Raw genomic sequence first — 15688 nt, 5'->3', positions numbered from 1 at the left:
ATAATTAAAAAAGTTGGTAAAATGATAATCAATCTTAAATTAAAATATTAAGACATATTTTATTGAAATTATAACTTTATTGATAATTAACTTTTTATTTTATTATTTTATCAAATTCTTAATTTTAGAGGATATAAATTCAAACAAATTAGTTCCTAAAACTAATAAACAAACAGTGAAAGTTGAACACAGCTAATTTGGTGATCTGTTAGTTAATGTAATGTAAAATGGCACCAGGCTCGCTGGAGAGGAAGATTAGCCGGTCGAGGATGCAATAGCTTGGTAATTCGTTTTGCAGCGGTTTGAAAGCGCCGCTATTCCCCTTGTAGCGTTGAAGGCGCTAGTTGAGTGAAGCAAGTAGACTCTTAGTTATATTGCTCCAAAATTGGAAGTGTTTTTTAGAGATACTTTCATGATGGTCTTCTGGTCAAATTCAATTTGCTACAATGTCAATACATTCTCAATGAAGAGTGTCCATGGTCTTCATTGCTTGTCTTATGCCCACAACTTCTCCAACTATGGCTATCATTTGTACCTAATTTGTTATTAACTACTTAATTTTATTTTCGTTTTTTATTTTTAAATTTTTATGAAATAATTTTTTTTTTATTTTTACTTTCTGTATTTTAATTTTTATAAAATTATAAACCAAACATACTTTTAGTGCAAAGTATATAAGTAGATATTAAAAGTTTATTTTAATGGCGACACATAAAAGTTGGCTTTTTTATTAAAATAAATAAAAAAATACTTTAATTTCCTAACTACGCATGGCTGAGAATAATTCCAAGAGTACGCCGTCCCAATTCAGGGTAGCCGGCCACGAAATGGGGGCAGGGTTTCAACTCTTGGACAGCAAGCACGAAATGACACCTCAGAAACAAATTTTTTCATTTCTTTTTTCTACAAAAGTATTAACTTTTCTATTGACATTACAGAAAACAAAAACATTGGGTATCCTGTTTTAAGCCTCTCCATGTTGGTAAAATCATTAAAAGGAGCCATTACCAAGTTCTGAAATAAGCTATCTCGTGAAGTTGAACGCCATCTGATGTAATACACTCTATAAGCTCCTATATGCAATGTTCTGAAGAAGTATTGCTGCAAGGTTCCTCAATGGCAACATAACCTGCTGGGAACAGTCTCTTGCACCTTCCCTCTTCATCTTATTAATTCAATTGGTATTGGTATATCAAAATCACAACAACAATGTCATTGAATGGCCATTGTTTCAGCAGATATAGCCATTTCTAAAATTGAGCTGCTTTTCCCATCTGCAGCCTCCATGTGACACGATCTACAACTGAAGTAGAAAACTACACTCATCATAGAATCTATAAGCACCATGAACGAGTACATCACCACCAAGAGTGGCCCTTCCCACAATCTTAAGATCCATCACCATAGCTCAGTGTCTTCACCCTATGCTCAAACAATCCTTCCACAAAAGCCATTCCCATTGTCGATCCAAGAAATATAAGCAGACCAACCTGAGTTTGTCCCTTAATCAACATATTTGACTGCATCATTGCCTGCGCACCTGAAACATCTTCCAACACAGATATAACAATTGCAATGTCACAAATTATAATGGCATTGGCAAATACAACAGAGAAAACGAGCCCCACCATCACAGCAGCCACTTCGCGTGTACCACTCCGGAGTTGCACCAATTCGCGGACGCTGTTCCTGAGGTGTCATTTCGTGCCTGCTGACCAACCCATTTCGTGAGTGACGTGCATGAATTGGGACTGCGTACTCTTAGAATTATTCTCAGCCATGCGTAATTAGGGAATTAAAGTATTTTTCTTATTTATTTTAATAAAAAAGCCCATAAAAATTTGTTTAGAGTGTCTAAACATCAAAATTAAATCCCAAACATTTTAATCTAAATTATTCCTTAACAGTATCAAACTCGCAAAAAAGAAAGAAAAAATCAGTGTTTCAAAATGGTTTTAAATTTAGTTGGGGTAAATAGTTTAATTATTTTTTAAATAATTTAAATAATAATATTTATATTAAATAAATTATTTTATATTTAATTTTTAATTTTAAAAATATTTATTTTAGAAAATATAATAAAAAATTTTTTATTATAAAAATTATTTTTTTAATTTTTTAAAAAATTATAATTTAATTTTAAAAATTATACTAAATATTAATATTATTATTTTTTATAAATTAAAGTCTCAAAAAACAAAAAAAAAACTTTGTAAGCTTTCCAACCGGGCTGTTAATTTGGTGTCGAATAGAAAAAGGTCTTAATTTGTAATTTAAAAGTCCTTTGGTCTTTGGATGCAAACAAAAGAGAAGAAAAAATGAAAGGAAAAAGTGGGAAAGAGACTGACGCTACCTGAGAGACTGTACTGTACTGCACCCGCAAAGACCAGCTTCAACCACACCACAACTTCTTCTTCTTCTCTTCTTCTTCGTTTCAAAACCCTTCAAAAGCTTTATTCTTCAAACATGTGACACCACATGAAACCGCGTTTTCTCTTTTCTTACATATCCGTATATATACGAGTATACGTACTGTGCTAAAAGCATGGGTTGTACGGCGTCGAAGCTGGACAACGAGGAGACCGTTCGCCGCTGCAAGGAGCGCCGCCGTCTCATGAAAGAGGCTGTGCTTGCGCGTCACCACCTCGCCGCCGCTCACTCCGACTACTGTCGTTCCCTCCGCCTCACTGGTGACGCCCTCTGCACCTTCGCCGCCGGTGAACCCCTCTCCGTCTCCGATAACACCCCCGCCGTATTCATCAACCCAATGAGCACTAAAATAACCCCAAAACCCCAACCACCACCACCACCGCAACCACAACCACAACCACAACCGCCACCACAACCACCATCTCCCTCCGCCACCATAACAAGCTCCAAACTCCCTACCAACCTCACTCCCCGTACCACCACTGCCGCCGTTACCACGACGACCAAGCGCCGGCGCAAGCCACCGCCGAAGCTTCCACACATACTCTCAGAATCAAGCCCATGTTCAACTCCTAGAAGCCAATCATCTAATTTCCCGAACACGTTCTTCCCCACAGCTTACTCTACCTACTCAACTTCACCTTCTCAAGAATCTTCTGTTTGGAACTGGGATAACTTTTACCCTCCCCCTTCTCCTCCTGGTTCTGAATATTTCCGCTCCAAACAGAATCAGAATCAGAATCTTGACCAGAATCGGAATATTCCCAATCACGCTCCACTAGCACTGGATTCAGAAGATTCCGACTCGGAGTCGTTAGAATCTGAATCGGAATACAACTACTTCCATTCTGAGCCGCAACAGAATCTCAACAAAACTAAAAGTGTTCGTTCTCTGCAACAGAATCAGTTGGAAACTGAGGGTTTTGATACTGAGAGATCAGAATACAGTTATTTAAGAAGAAAACCCGAAGCAAGACCCGAACCCGAACCTGGTTACCGTTTCCGTGAGGAGTTCACTGAGGCGGAGCGAGAGGAGGTTCAGTGCAGCGACTGGGGTGACCGTTACAGCGACGGGAGCTCTTCGGAGGAGGGAAATGATCTGCGGTCGTCGGTGAGAGCAGAGTCCGTTGCCGGCGTCGGCGCAGGTGGTGGTGCTGTCAAGACTCCGGTTCCTCCGGCGGCGGTGGCAGCGGGGAAGGTGGACGAGAAGCGCCGTGTTGGTGAGGGTGGAGACACGACGTCAGAGAGTTACCGGAGTGCGGCGGCGGAGGTGGAGGAGGCGGTGGGAGTGAAGAAGGTGGTGGTGAGGCACAAGGACCTGAAGGAGATTGTTGAAGCAATTAGGGATTACTTCGAGAAAGCGGCAGGCGCCGGAGACCAGCTGTCGGAGATGCTGGAGATCAGTAAGGAGCAGCTTGATCGGAGTTTCAAGCAATTGAGGAGTGAGTTTCTTAACTCGGAATTTTCGTGTTTGGTTGAGTTAACCCGTTGCATGCACTTGGAATTCAGACAAATTCATGCTCATTATTTTTTGGTTTACTTAGGAACAAATTACTGAGAATCATTCATCTGAAATTTCAATCTTCAAATATTTTCATTTTTCTATTCAATTTTCCTGTGGTTGCAACTTAATTACGTGAATTAATGAGATATAAGTTACATCACCCTACTATCTCACCGTTGAATGAATGCTGTATTCTTTATTTATAGACGTTAAGATAATTGATATGATGATGAATTGATGATTTTGAATGCAGAAACTGTGTATCACTCAACCAGTTTATTTAGCAACCTGAGCTCAAATTGGACCTCAAAACCGCCATTAGTGGTTAAGTACCGGCTCGACCCCAGTTCACTTGCTGGACCAGGCGGTTCAAAGAGTTTGTGTTCCACTTTGGAAAGGCTTCTGGCTTGGGAGAAGAAGCTCTATCAGGAGGTTAAGGTAAAATTTCTTAGCTCACTTTTGGGGTTATTTTGGTTATTTCACAAATATTGTTTACTTTTTTCTATAAAAATTACTATTACTTTTTGGGACAATAAAAAGGTGCAGATAAATAAAATGATGCTACACAGCTCAATAGCTCTTGTATTTGACTGTGTTTGGGGTGGAAAGTGGAAACTAGTGGGAAGATATATCTTATTTTTCTTTTGCTTATCCTTGCTGTTGCAGTGACCATATTTAATGATATTCTGATTTTGGACGGTATCTTTCGGTGCATTTGACCAACTATGACTGCATTGTTTACTGTGTTTATGTTAGTTGTTAAATGACTGAGGTGACCCTACCTCTTTGGCCCTTTCTAGCCGATGTTATTGCCAAGGGACCCAACTAAGCAAACTGTTTTATGCACGAAAAATATTTTCATACTCTTGTATTGTGTAGCACATATAAAATGCTTTAGGGTCATTCACAATCACTTGTTCTATTTTATAGTATAAAGAATAAAAGATAAGTGGAGAGTGGTCATGGATGTTAACTGAACATGCATTAAATTTATTTCAAGAGTAGGCATATATTTCTCACAAGGAAGTTGGAATAGTGACAATGCCAGTTGTTAGCTATGAGCCTATGACTTCTATCAATGAGATTATGTTATCAGACAAAAAAAAATTGGTTATAAAATCTACTAGATATATGTTTATTTAAAAATTTATGCATGTAAGTTCCTTTTAATTTTTCTTATAACAGTGAACAGTATGACAGGATCTTGATTCATAATCCACTTTTGCTTTGTATGGAGCAAGTTGTTTATTTTTTTGGATATTGTTCCTCCATATCCCATCAGCTAAATGAAGAATTTGTATATGAATTGATTTCATTCAGCTGAGAGCATTTGTGTGTATATTTTCATTCATGTGTGTATATATTACTTGCCAAAAGATGGAGAGAAAACAATTGTAAAGGTTTTCAGTGTGTGAAGTGGGGTGGTTCTGTTGCATTTGTTTTCTGCTAGAACTATGCAGTTTAGAAACTTTTTAGTGCTGATGCATACTGTAAATTTGCTTGCATTTGCAAACTGCAAAAGGATTAACTATTCTTGTATGTAGGCAAGAGAAGGTGTGAAGATTGAGCACGAAAAGAAATTGTCAGCTCTGCAGAGTCGAGAATGCAAAGGGGGCGATGAAACAAAGATAGACAAAACTAAAGCTTCCATAACAAGGTTGCAATCACTGATTGTTGTCACATCTCAGGCTGTGTCTACCACCTCAACTGCCATTAATGGCCTCAGGGACTCTGATCTTGTTCCTCAGCTTGTTGAGCTTTGTCATGGGTACATCTCTTAACTCTGCAATTTTACATTTTTGAGATGACATTTGCATAGTCAAGTTCATAATAAATCCCTAATGAAGCACAAGAATAGAACAGTAACTTCTAGTAAAATAAGTAAAATAAAAGGGAATGGAGGAGGTACTTTTCAAATGGACAAGGTCACAAGGACTGAGTTATGGGGTTCTTCAATCCAGGACAACAATTAAAGCATATGGGAGCACATTGAATTGCTTTTGTACTGTGGTATAAATGAACGAACTTTAGTAAATTTGTGGGGCCCCCTAAGTTTTTCTACTAAATGAAACGTAGAATTAGGGACTCTTCTTTTCAGTTAAGAGCCTACACTTGTCATTTGCATCTCTGTTTGAATTAAATTAACATTTGATAATTCATTATCAAAGGCACTCATATTATGTTTTATCCATTGCCAAATTGAAATAATTTTGTGGCTATAACAAGATTCTAACTTCTCACAGTAAATTACACCAACATCCAATGAGATTAGGTGATATATTACACACGGTATCCCTTGATCTGCATATTTACATTGACCTTATCCCTTGATTCATAGAGGAGTGTGAGGTCGTTGAGCTAAAAGAACTTCAACCCTGAACTACTGGATCTTAGTTCTTATTATTATTATTCTCAGTGTATTCATAATGAGGGATCTAATCAGAAGCTAATGTAAAACATGCTAGCCTAAGTCACATAATTTTAGTTGTGGTAGCTGAAAGCATTATGAGTTGAGCTGTTCACTGATCTTTTATGCCACTTGCTTCCTTTGTGTATTCTGTGTAGGTGCAAGTACCTCCTTGTACTATACTATCCAATTGATGCTTACCATTTGTAATTAGACCTTGGACCACTACTGCACTTGTCATGTTTGAATTTTAGGTCCCATTTAAGAAAATATCACTTTCTCCTGGAGTTGGATATATTAAAGTAATCTGAGGAAATTATGGCATAACCCATTCCCATATAGTTTACTTTTGTCTTAAGCTATTTGATTGCCTTTGGTAGGCCAGAAATTGTTTTAAAATAAATTAGTTTCTTGTTACTAACCATCCGTTTTGCTTAATTATCTCCGAATCATTAGACATGTCAATTTCACAATAATTTATGAAATTGGAGGATTTTATATTTATATAAACAGGATTGCATGATTCTTGGTAAAAGATCTTGAGGCAATTTGCCATGCTGTAATGTTAGGAACTCAGATAGAGCAGTAATTTGATCGAATTAACCCCCTGTGAAAGTTAACTCATACGCCAGTTCTTGCCCTTGTTATCTCTTCCAATAGTTTTATTCTCTCTCTAGCAATTGGTAACAAGGATAAATAATTCAACTTCCAGTTAAAGTTCTATGATGCTTCAGTTCTTTTATAAGTTGAGTTGGCTATATTTTACATTTAGCTCATCTCTGCACATGTTTTCTTCATTTACTATAAAAAGGGCTGCAAACTCAGCTTATATGAGCAAGATACCACTCTTTACCTTATCATTTTACTCTGAATTGATTATTTGAGTACCTTCTCACATTTTTTTTTTCTTATATTTGCGATATATTAATTGTAGTGTAATGTACATGTGGAAATCAATGCACCAGTACCATGAAATTCAAAGCAACATTGTGCAGCAAGTCCGTGGCCTTGTGAATCGATCATCCAGAGGTCACTCGACATCTGAACTGCACAGGCAGGCAACTCGGGATCTTGAATCGGCTGTGACAGCTTGGCATGCCAGTTTTTGCCGCCTTGTTAAATTTCAACGCGACTTCATCCTTTCGCTACACGGCTGGTTCAAGCTAAACCTTATTCCTGTCAATAATGACAACAAAAATACAGAACCATCTGATGTGTTCACCTTTTGTGATGAATGGAAGCTTGCTCTTGACCGGGTCCCAGACACGGTTGCGTCCGAGGCCATCAAAAGCTTCATCAATGTTGTCCATGTAATATATGTCAAGCAATCTGAAGAGCTCAAGAGTAAAAAGCGAACCGATACAGCATCCAAAGCTCTTGAGAAAAAATCTTCGTCTCTAAGAAACATAGAGAAGAAGTTTTACAACTCATATTCTACAGTAGGAATCAGCATCCCCAACTCTCTGCCCGATGACGGACCTGGCTTGGATGCACGAGACCCGCTCGCTGAGAAGAAACAAGAGCTAGCGGCCTGCCAGAGGCATGTGGAAGACGAAATGGTAAGGCATTCGAAGGCCGTGGAGGTGACAAGAGCCATGACACTCAACAATCTTCAGACAGGTTTGCCTGGAGTTTTTCAGGCATTGTCAAGTTTTTCTTCCTTATTCACTGAGATTCTTGAGTCAGTTTGTGCCCGTTCATATGCCATCAAGTAGGTAATTTATTTCTGTTCTGGTGAGAGTTATGTTGTGCATAAGAGCAAGGATTTTTTTTGGCTGCAGGCTCTTAGTGCTATCAATACTATTATTACTTGCTATTTTGAAATGTAAATAGGAAGAATTTTTGTGGCAACGTATCTATATTTTTATGGTAAAGTGAACTGTTTTTCTGGTAAAGGTTCAACGTAGGAAAGGAAATTATGGTTGAATGGAAGGAGTTTATTTTTCTTGAATCAAGTTGAGTCTTCATGCCTTGTTTTAGAACTTTGGGCTAGTTGTTCTATATCATCGAGGTGCTTATTATAAAGCTCTGAAATATTAATATTCGGTCATAGATACTTTGGTTGTGTACCAAAGAATGATAAAGGTTCAATTTATTTGGGCATAATTTTAATTTGTATTAACTATTAAGAAATAGTTTTGCATCCTATAGCGTGCTGCTTGTAACAATTGTTTTTAACATCCAATTTCTTTGAAACTCTTGTTCAAGAATCAGTTGTGAATGACGATTTATATTCATTCAGAAAAATGACATTACTATAACTAATTTCAATTTATGACGATGGTGCAATATTTTAATGTTTTTAATTTTATTTCCGTAAAAATATTCTTTTACAAGACTATTTTAGGGTGTGGAAGTGAGTAGTTAACTCGTGAAGTGGTTTGAATTTAGCTTGTTAATAGTTTTTATAAATTATATAAGTTTGTGAGTCAAAGATCGAGCCTAAAATTTTAGGTTAAATGAATTGAGTTTAAGTTTGAATAGGCTTGTTTAATTGGCTATTGGTAATTATATAGCATAAAAGAAAATCCGCTGAAGAGTTTTACAAGATTTATGTTTGGGTAGAATAATTTGAAGGGCGAAAAATGATGGGATAAGCTGTCATTTTCAATATAGAACTCCTCTATAAGAACGTTTTGAACAAAATAAAGTATTGCCAATAGTCTCTTATTTATTTATTTTTTAAAAAAGCTTTGTAAGTTTTCTTATTTATTTATTTTTTAAAAAAGCTTTGTAAGTCTTCAATTTCGAAATGAAAATCACCAACCTTTTTCTCCCAAACTGAGCCAACTTTTTTTTTTTTTTGGGTTTGCACCAGAGTATTCATCAGGTTGGAAGTGAATGACCCTCCCAAGCAAGCAAGCTCCATTCCCATCCTCCAGTGGGTATCGAACCCGAGAGAGATGATTAAGGGACACAGACCTTTATCCATATGTGCCAACTTGCGTTCATCCAAACAGAGCCAACTTTAAGGCCAATCAATATCATTTTTGCTGCTTTCAGAAACCATCATTATGCTAGGACCAAAAATTATAAGAGAAACCCATTATATGATCATGAAAGAAAAATAGACAAATAGTGGAGAGATGAGTAAGTCATGATATAGCTATAAGGACAGCATTATGCTTCAGTTTTTTTTTTCCAATGTAAAAACCCCACCATGGTGCAAGCTTAGTTTTTTGGATGACCAAAATATGAAAACCAGCTAAAGGTAGTCATAATCATAATATTCTTAAAATGGAAAGCATTTGGGAACAGTGGTCCTATTGTCCTTTCTTGCTTTGATTAAATGCTCTTTCACCTGAACAATGAACATTCATTAACCGATTCCACATCATGTATTGTCGTCTTTTATTAATGTGAAAAATAGAGTACTTGCTTTCCTTGGAGTAAAGTTTTAGATTGAAGTATATAATGCTTGAAGAATTTCATTTTTTCCCCCCTTATCTTTGGTCTATAAACATCCTATTTAATTGCCATAATAGCATACAACAAATGCCATCATCTACACCTAATATCAGAAAGAGTGACCAAAAATGTAAAAGGTAAAATAGGATTCATGATTTTCATCAGGAGCACTTAATCCCGTATTGAAACACTAAATTATGGATATCCATAAGAAGTCAGGTATCAAATAAGGAGATCAATCCTACCCTAAACTTGAGGTATCATATTTCCAACTGAAATGGAATCTTACCATAAGGCAAGTAAGCTCAAATTACAAGGTAACACTAGGAAGCTCTGGTGAACATAACTTATAATGCTGACAATAAAAAGCAGATTGAAGAATCCACACTAAAAGAACTCAAAGTCCAGAAATTTACCCTCAGGTCTCATCTCAGTTCCTACCATCCTCTTACTAGTGCTGCTAACTGCAGCAGCAGCAGCAGCAGCAGTATTATCAATGGGTGCGAACTTCGGTGGCGGCTCAGTTTCCACTGGTCTTGGCACTTCCGGCGGCGTGCTGCACCTAATCAATGCCCAGTTCACACCTTCAAAGAAGGGGTGCTGCTTGATCTCGGTTGCGCCTCTTTTAACTCCAAGACGATTCTGCGGCTCCTTCACCAGCAATCCTCGGATCAGATCCCTGCTGGCATAACTAGTTGCTGGCGATTCGGGAAACCTGAGCTGCTGGCCTACTACATTGAAGAGTGTAGCTCTGTTTCCTGATCCTTTGAAAGGAGTTTTGCCATATAATAGCTCATGCAAGAATATTCCAAATGTCCACCAATCAACTGCACTGCCATGACCTTCTCCTTTAATGATCTCGGGGGCAAGGTATTCGTGGGTTCCAACAAAGGACATAGACCGAGCTTGAGTTGGCTCGGCTACAAGCTCTGGCATTGTACTGGACGGCAAACCAGGCTCGACTCTGGGTTTCCGTGACTTTTTGTTTTTCTGAGGGAAGAGTCTAGGAATGAAACATGCAGGTTGGATGCATGCTGATGATGGTTCAATACAAACAGGTTGGACACAAAATGCACCACCTCGTTTGGGATCACCATCAGAAGTTCTAATAAGAGTTGGAGAAAAGGTGCATCTAAGGGAGAGATCAAAATCGGATAGCATTATGTGACCATCATCCCGGACCAACACATTTTCAGGTTTAAGGTCCCTATATACAACTCCAAGCATGTGAAGATATTCAAGAGCGAGCAACACCTCCGCGGCATAAAAGCTACATCAAGAGAATAGGACAATGTAAATCATTACACATTCATACATTCATAGAGAGCAATATACCAAATTTTTATCTCATAGATAGAGAATCAAAAAAATAATGATGAGCATTATACAAAGTATTCAACCCTCAACCACAGCCAGACCACAGGATAATATATCAAAGAAGCATAATATTGTCGATTGCTACATGTGGCCAATGAATTCAAATAGTTTAAGGAACATTTTGACAACATCATTTCAGATTAAAGAAATGTAACTCTTCATGTAATTGAATGATAACTATATGCGCATAAACACATATACACAGAAATATTGATCACTCTATTACAAAGAGGATCTCCATGACGAAAATCAATTAACAAAGAGCTTAAAGGAAAAAAAATTGACTGGGTAATATAACACATACCGTGCAGCATATTCTGAGAAATGTTTCCCAGGTTGGCGCTGCCTTAAAGTGTGTAAATCACCGCCAGGACAGTATTCCATCACCAAACAGGAGAATCTGTCAGTCTCAAAATGTGTATACAAAGTTGGTAGAAATGGATGATCCAGCAACTGCAGTATCTCCCTCTCTGTCTGTGCTCTAGTGAGCTTCTTTCTGACTGCTAGGGACGCTTTATCCATAACTTTCATCGCAAAATAACAGCGTGTTCCACTCAGCTCCGAGAGATACACACTTCCAATATCTCCACAGCCAAGTCGTTTGAGTAACCTGAAGTGACTCATGCCTAGAATTCCATCCCTTAATCGGATGGCAAGGATAGCATTCCACCTAGGATCATTTCCTTTGTGAGGCTTATTGGCACTACCAGTGATGTTGCTCCAGTTGCTGTCATCACTAAGGCCACTGCTATCACTTGGCCGACTAGCACTAGTTTTCGCACTCTCCAGCGAATCCCCCCTTATACTCCCTTTAGTACTATCACAGTTTCTGTCTAAACTAAGCATGCCATCACTAGTCATTGCGTCACTCCGATATGTACTTGCACAACTATTAACGATGCTCATTGCTCTGACAATGCCGGTGCTATCAATGCTGCTAAGTGGACTCACATTGCCACTAGGAGGCAAAGAAGCATCCCAAACACATTCCTTTTCCTCAGAATCTGCAGGGAGTATAGAGTTCTCGGTATTCTGTGATTCTCGAGGACCCCAAATTGGTGAGGATACATGTCTCATGTCATTAAATTCTTCAACAAGACTTTCTTCAGGGGATACAACAGCTGGGCTTGGTTTCTTTGCAGGAACATGAATTGAGAGATCTTCTATGAAAGGACCCTTCATGGACATGCTCTTCATTAAGCATCTAGCCTCAGCTTTGCCTTGACCTATTGGTACATAGACCGTTCTCATAAGATCTGTATCAACAGGTTCCGGCGGATGACTAGCACCGGCAAATGAACTAGAACCACTGTCCTCCAATGAATCACTGCTTCCCTTCAATGAGTCAAAATCAAGCACCAGTTCTTCTGGTTCTAGTAAAGAGGCCTTTCCTTTCCACATTCCAGGGGGTGCCGGGGCAAAACAGAGAGATTCTTCAGAGCTCCGAGATTCGAATACCATATCATCTCTTTCCAAAAAGAATCGTGCATTTGACAACTGAGCCACTTCTCTGATGGAAGCCAGACGCATAGCAGGCATATCCCTGGCTTTTGACAACTGATTCACTTCTCTTCCATAATTCACACGAACACTTACAACCTCCGGCCCATTTCGTCTCTGACCAGCCTCCTTTGCTGTAGCCATGTTTGCATTTGATACCTCCACCAGTGTAGGCAAGGTCCGTGGAGGTGCCTTCAGCTCTGCAACCCTCTCCATATCCCAATATCACATAAAGAACTGCAATTATAAAGATGCTGCAAATAGATTAAAAAAAAAGGTTCAATCAATGTTAGGTTCACATACTTAACTTGGATTTTAATAAATAAAAAACTATCAGCAAACAAGATGATGAACACAACATAAAAATCCTCAACAAGCCAACAAAAAGAACAGCAGAATCCTACTTTGCTTTCTTAGAAGATAGCTGCTAAAAGCAAAACCACCATCACAAACTAAGTCAGCATACACAAATAGAAAATCCAATAGCTTGAACTTAAAGATCATTAACAGAGACTTGTGTGAAAATCCATTTCACAATTCACATTATTGATACTCTGAAACAGCATCTCAATATATTGGAACAAAATTACAAAGTTCATTCATATCTGATTATCAGAAAACTCATTTGAATTAATTCACGAGGGAAACAGATAGACACAGCAAAAAGAAACAGTTGAATACAATCTGTATCTTATTCAGATTCCCTAAAATGCTAAAACAAAACATCTAAGAAATGAAATCCCAACATCGACGGTATCAATAAAAGCTTAGCAAATTAGGAAACTAATTTTCAATTTTATTTTTATTTTCAAAAAAAAAAAGAACTGAATCCTTCAAACACTTGCTACATTTGCCATAAAAAACCAACTTGAACAAAATTTAAAAAAAAAAAGTTTAACCGCCAAACGTTATGCGTTCATATAAACATCAACACAAACTAAAAAAAAAAAAAAAGAAACGGTAACAACAAAAGAAAATGTGGAAATGTGCCAAAACGAAGAACAGTGTTCTACACTTCTACATTTTCCTTCAATTTCTACTGCTTTAATAGAAAAAACAAAAAAACAAAAACACATAGAGAGAATCTGCAATTGCGTAAAACTAAAATATGAAGAAAATGAGAGATCTAGGTAGGAAGGGATACAAACCCAGCATTAAAGTGAAGAAGAAGAGAAGCAAAACCACGCGCAACGGGTTTGTTTTCTTTGTGTTATGGTAGTGTTAATAACAACACTCTCACACTCGAGAATGAATCAAATCAAATCAGAATCAGAATCAGAAAATGAATGAATGAACAAAATGGATGGAGAAGCATTCCCTTTCTTCTTTATTTTTGTTTGAGTGAAGAGAGTGAAGGCTCTTCTCTTCTCTGCTCTGCAACTAAAGTCATAGTTATGGTTCCAGCTTTTGCTTTTTTATTTTTATTTCTTTTATTTATTTATTTATTTATTTATTTATTTATTTCTTATTGCTTGTTTGTTTGCTTTGGAATATCCTCAGACAAAAATCAATTTACGTATAAATACTCAAATTTTTGGATTCTTCAACTTTATTTGATTTTTTTACTGTATCTCTTAATAAGTCAGATTAAAAATTAATTTATAGTAGATCGAATTTTTATTTAAAAATTTATTATTAGTAAATATATTATTACGAATTTCACACTTATTTAAATAGATTAAAAAATTAATTATTATATTAACTCAATTTGATTGAATACAATTAAAAAAAATCCTTAATATATTAAGCTGAATTTTATTTTTATCACTCTCAAGTTAAAATTTTGATTATTTTTCTTTTTTTTTTTTACACAACAACAATGAAATTTGAACTTAAAATTTTATGCATACTGCATAAAGTTTTCACCTCTGTTCACTACTTGTTTATGTTACAAAAGTTAGCTAATTTATAAGTTCTTTTTTTTTTTTTTTGACTGGTAGCTAAAGTAAAAGTTTTACCATATAGTAAAATTACTTATTGGAGAGGCTATAAATATTGGTAATTTGTATTTGCATATTATATAAATAAAGAATATGAAATGGTGTAACAGGTTGGTTTAACTTTTTGCTTTTTGTGATTGAATTTTAGGTGTGATACCTCAGACCTAAATTTATTGTTGGAGCATCATTTATATATTTTTTTTATTAGCAAATTTACAAGTAATGTCTAAGAGGTGTAAAAATACTTTTAGTGAAAATTTTTAAAAAATTATTTATTCACAAATCATTATCAAATATTTACATTTATCAATTTTAATTAAGGTCGTTAAAAAATACTATTTTTTCTATTTGTAGTCATTGATATCGTATCAAACCGCAGAAATTATAACAGTATTATTGTTATAATTTTAGTTGTTTCTTTAATAAAATTTATTTTTTTCAGTTTTACATATTTTAAAAATATATTTATGTATAATTCATACTAATTTTACAGAAAGAAAAAGTTTAAGACGAATTCATATAAATAGTAAAATAGTTGCTATAATGTCTAACTTGTCAAAAAAATTAAAAATTAATATTTAATTTAAAACTATAAAAATAAATTATTTTTAAATATTTAAACTTTATTATAAAAAATAAATTAAACAAAAACTTAAACACTAACTCATAATCATTATAAAATTGGCCAAATAGTAAAGCCTCAAAATATATCCTATCAAACAATAAAACTGTGGATTCTTTAAGTTCTATAAACACATTTTAGTGGAGTAACCAATATCAAGTTTACAATTTTTTATATAAATCCAAACAAAATTTTAAAAAAAGGAGGAAAATGAAAAGGGAAAAAAGAGCAAGAGGTAGGGTCAATGATAAGGAAGAGGGGGTTTGTGGGACCCAGAGTGTAGGTTGTTTGAGACATTTCTTTTCATTTGCATATGCTCATGCATGCCTGTCTGTCAAGCCGTTTTCTTTCATCTGCTTTTGGTTTTGGATTTCGCCGTCCTCCTCACGCCTCTCTCTCGCGCGTCTGCTCCTTCTACTACTATTTTCTTCCTTTGTTGGAATTTTATTTTTGGATTCAGTTGCAAAATACAGCTAAAACTTTTTATATATTGGGATATT

General features: G+C 36.2%; 2 protein-coding genes and 1 long non-coding RNA gene across 4 annotated transcripts; 1 reads left to right on the top strand and 2 right to left on the bottom strand.

The window, feature by feature from the left end:
- Nucleotides 1-867: 867 nt before the first annotated feature.
- LOC112710249 (uncharacterized) lies at nt 868-2494 on the bottom strand. Its single transcript, XR_011866200.1, has 3 exons — nt 2354-2494; nt 1629-1708; nt 868-1540 (listed from the first exon to the last, which is right to left on the bottom strand). It is a non-coding gene; the product is annotated as an uncharacterized lncRNA (long non-coding RNA).
- LOC112710247 (nitrate regulatory gene2 protein) lies at nt 2269-8296 on the top strand. The gene is made up of 4 exons (XM_025762408.2): nt 2269-3872; nt 4188-4372; nt 5479-5702; nt 7276-8296. The coding sequence occupies exons 1-4, from the start codon at nt 2546-2548 to the stop codon at nt 8054-8056; spliced, it is 2517 nt and encodes an 838-aa protein (XP_025618193.1). The 5' UTR covers nt 2269-2545; the 3' UTR covers nt 8057-8296.
- A 1582-nt stretch (nt 8297-9878) lies between these two features.
- Nucleotides 9879-14028, bottom strand: LOC112710248 (serine/threonine-protein kinase D6PK). 2 transcript variants are annotated; one of them, XM_025762409.3, is made up of 3 exons: nt 13775-14028; nt 11431-12880; nt 9879-11019 (listed from the first exon to the last, which is right to left on the bottom strand). In XM_025762409.3, the coding sequence occupies exons 2-3, from the start codon at nt 12840-12842 to the stop codon at nt 10137-10139; spliced, it is 2295 nt and encodes a 764-aa protein (XP_025618194.1). In that variant the 5' UTR covers nt 12843-12880; nt 13775-14028; the 3' UTR covers nt 9879-10136. The 2 variants fall into 2 exon arrangements, with proteins under 2 accessions (XP_025618194.1, XP_025618195.1); XM_025762410.3 differs by having other exon boundaries at nt 11431-12863; nt 13775-14007.
- Nucleotides 14029-15688: the final 1660 nt, after the last annotated feature.

Source organism: Arachis hypogaea, chromosome 9, assembly GCF_003086295.3.
Source record: "Arachis hypogaea cultivar Tifrunner chromosome 9, arahy.Tifrunner.gnm2.J5K5, whole genome shotgun sequence".
NCBI classification, from domain to species: Eukaryota; Viridiplantae; Streptophyta; class Magnoliopsida; order Fabales; family Fabaceae; genus Arachis; species Arachis hypogaea.
This window is presented reverse-complemented; position numbering and strand designations above follow the sequence as displayed.

Excerpts from the sequence above, each read along its gene's own strand:
- LOC112710247 (XM_025762408.2), top strand. The coding sequence starts at position 2,546 with ATGGGTTGTACGGCGTCGAAGCTGGACAACGAGGAGACCGTTCGCCGC. Across the intron at positions 3,873-4,187 it reads GAGTTTCAAGCAATTGAGGA|AAACTGTGTATCACTCAACC; the intron begins GTGAGTTTCTTA and ends TTTTGAATGCAG. Across the intron at positions 4,373-5,478 it reads AGCTCTATCAGGAGGTTAAG|GCAAGAGAAGGTGTGAAGAT; the intron begins GTAAAATTTCTT and ends TCTTGTATGTAG.
- LOC112710248 (XM_025762409.3), bottom strand. The coding sequence starts at position 12,842 with ATGGAGAGGGTTGCAGAGCTGAAGGCACCTCCACGGACCTTGCCTACA. Across the intron at positions 11,020-11,430 it reads TTCTCAGAATATGCTGCACG|CTTTTATGCCGCGGAGGTGT; the intron begins GTATGTGTTATA and ends CTCTTGATGTAG.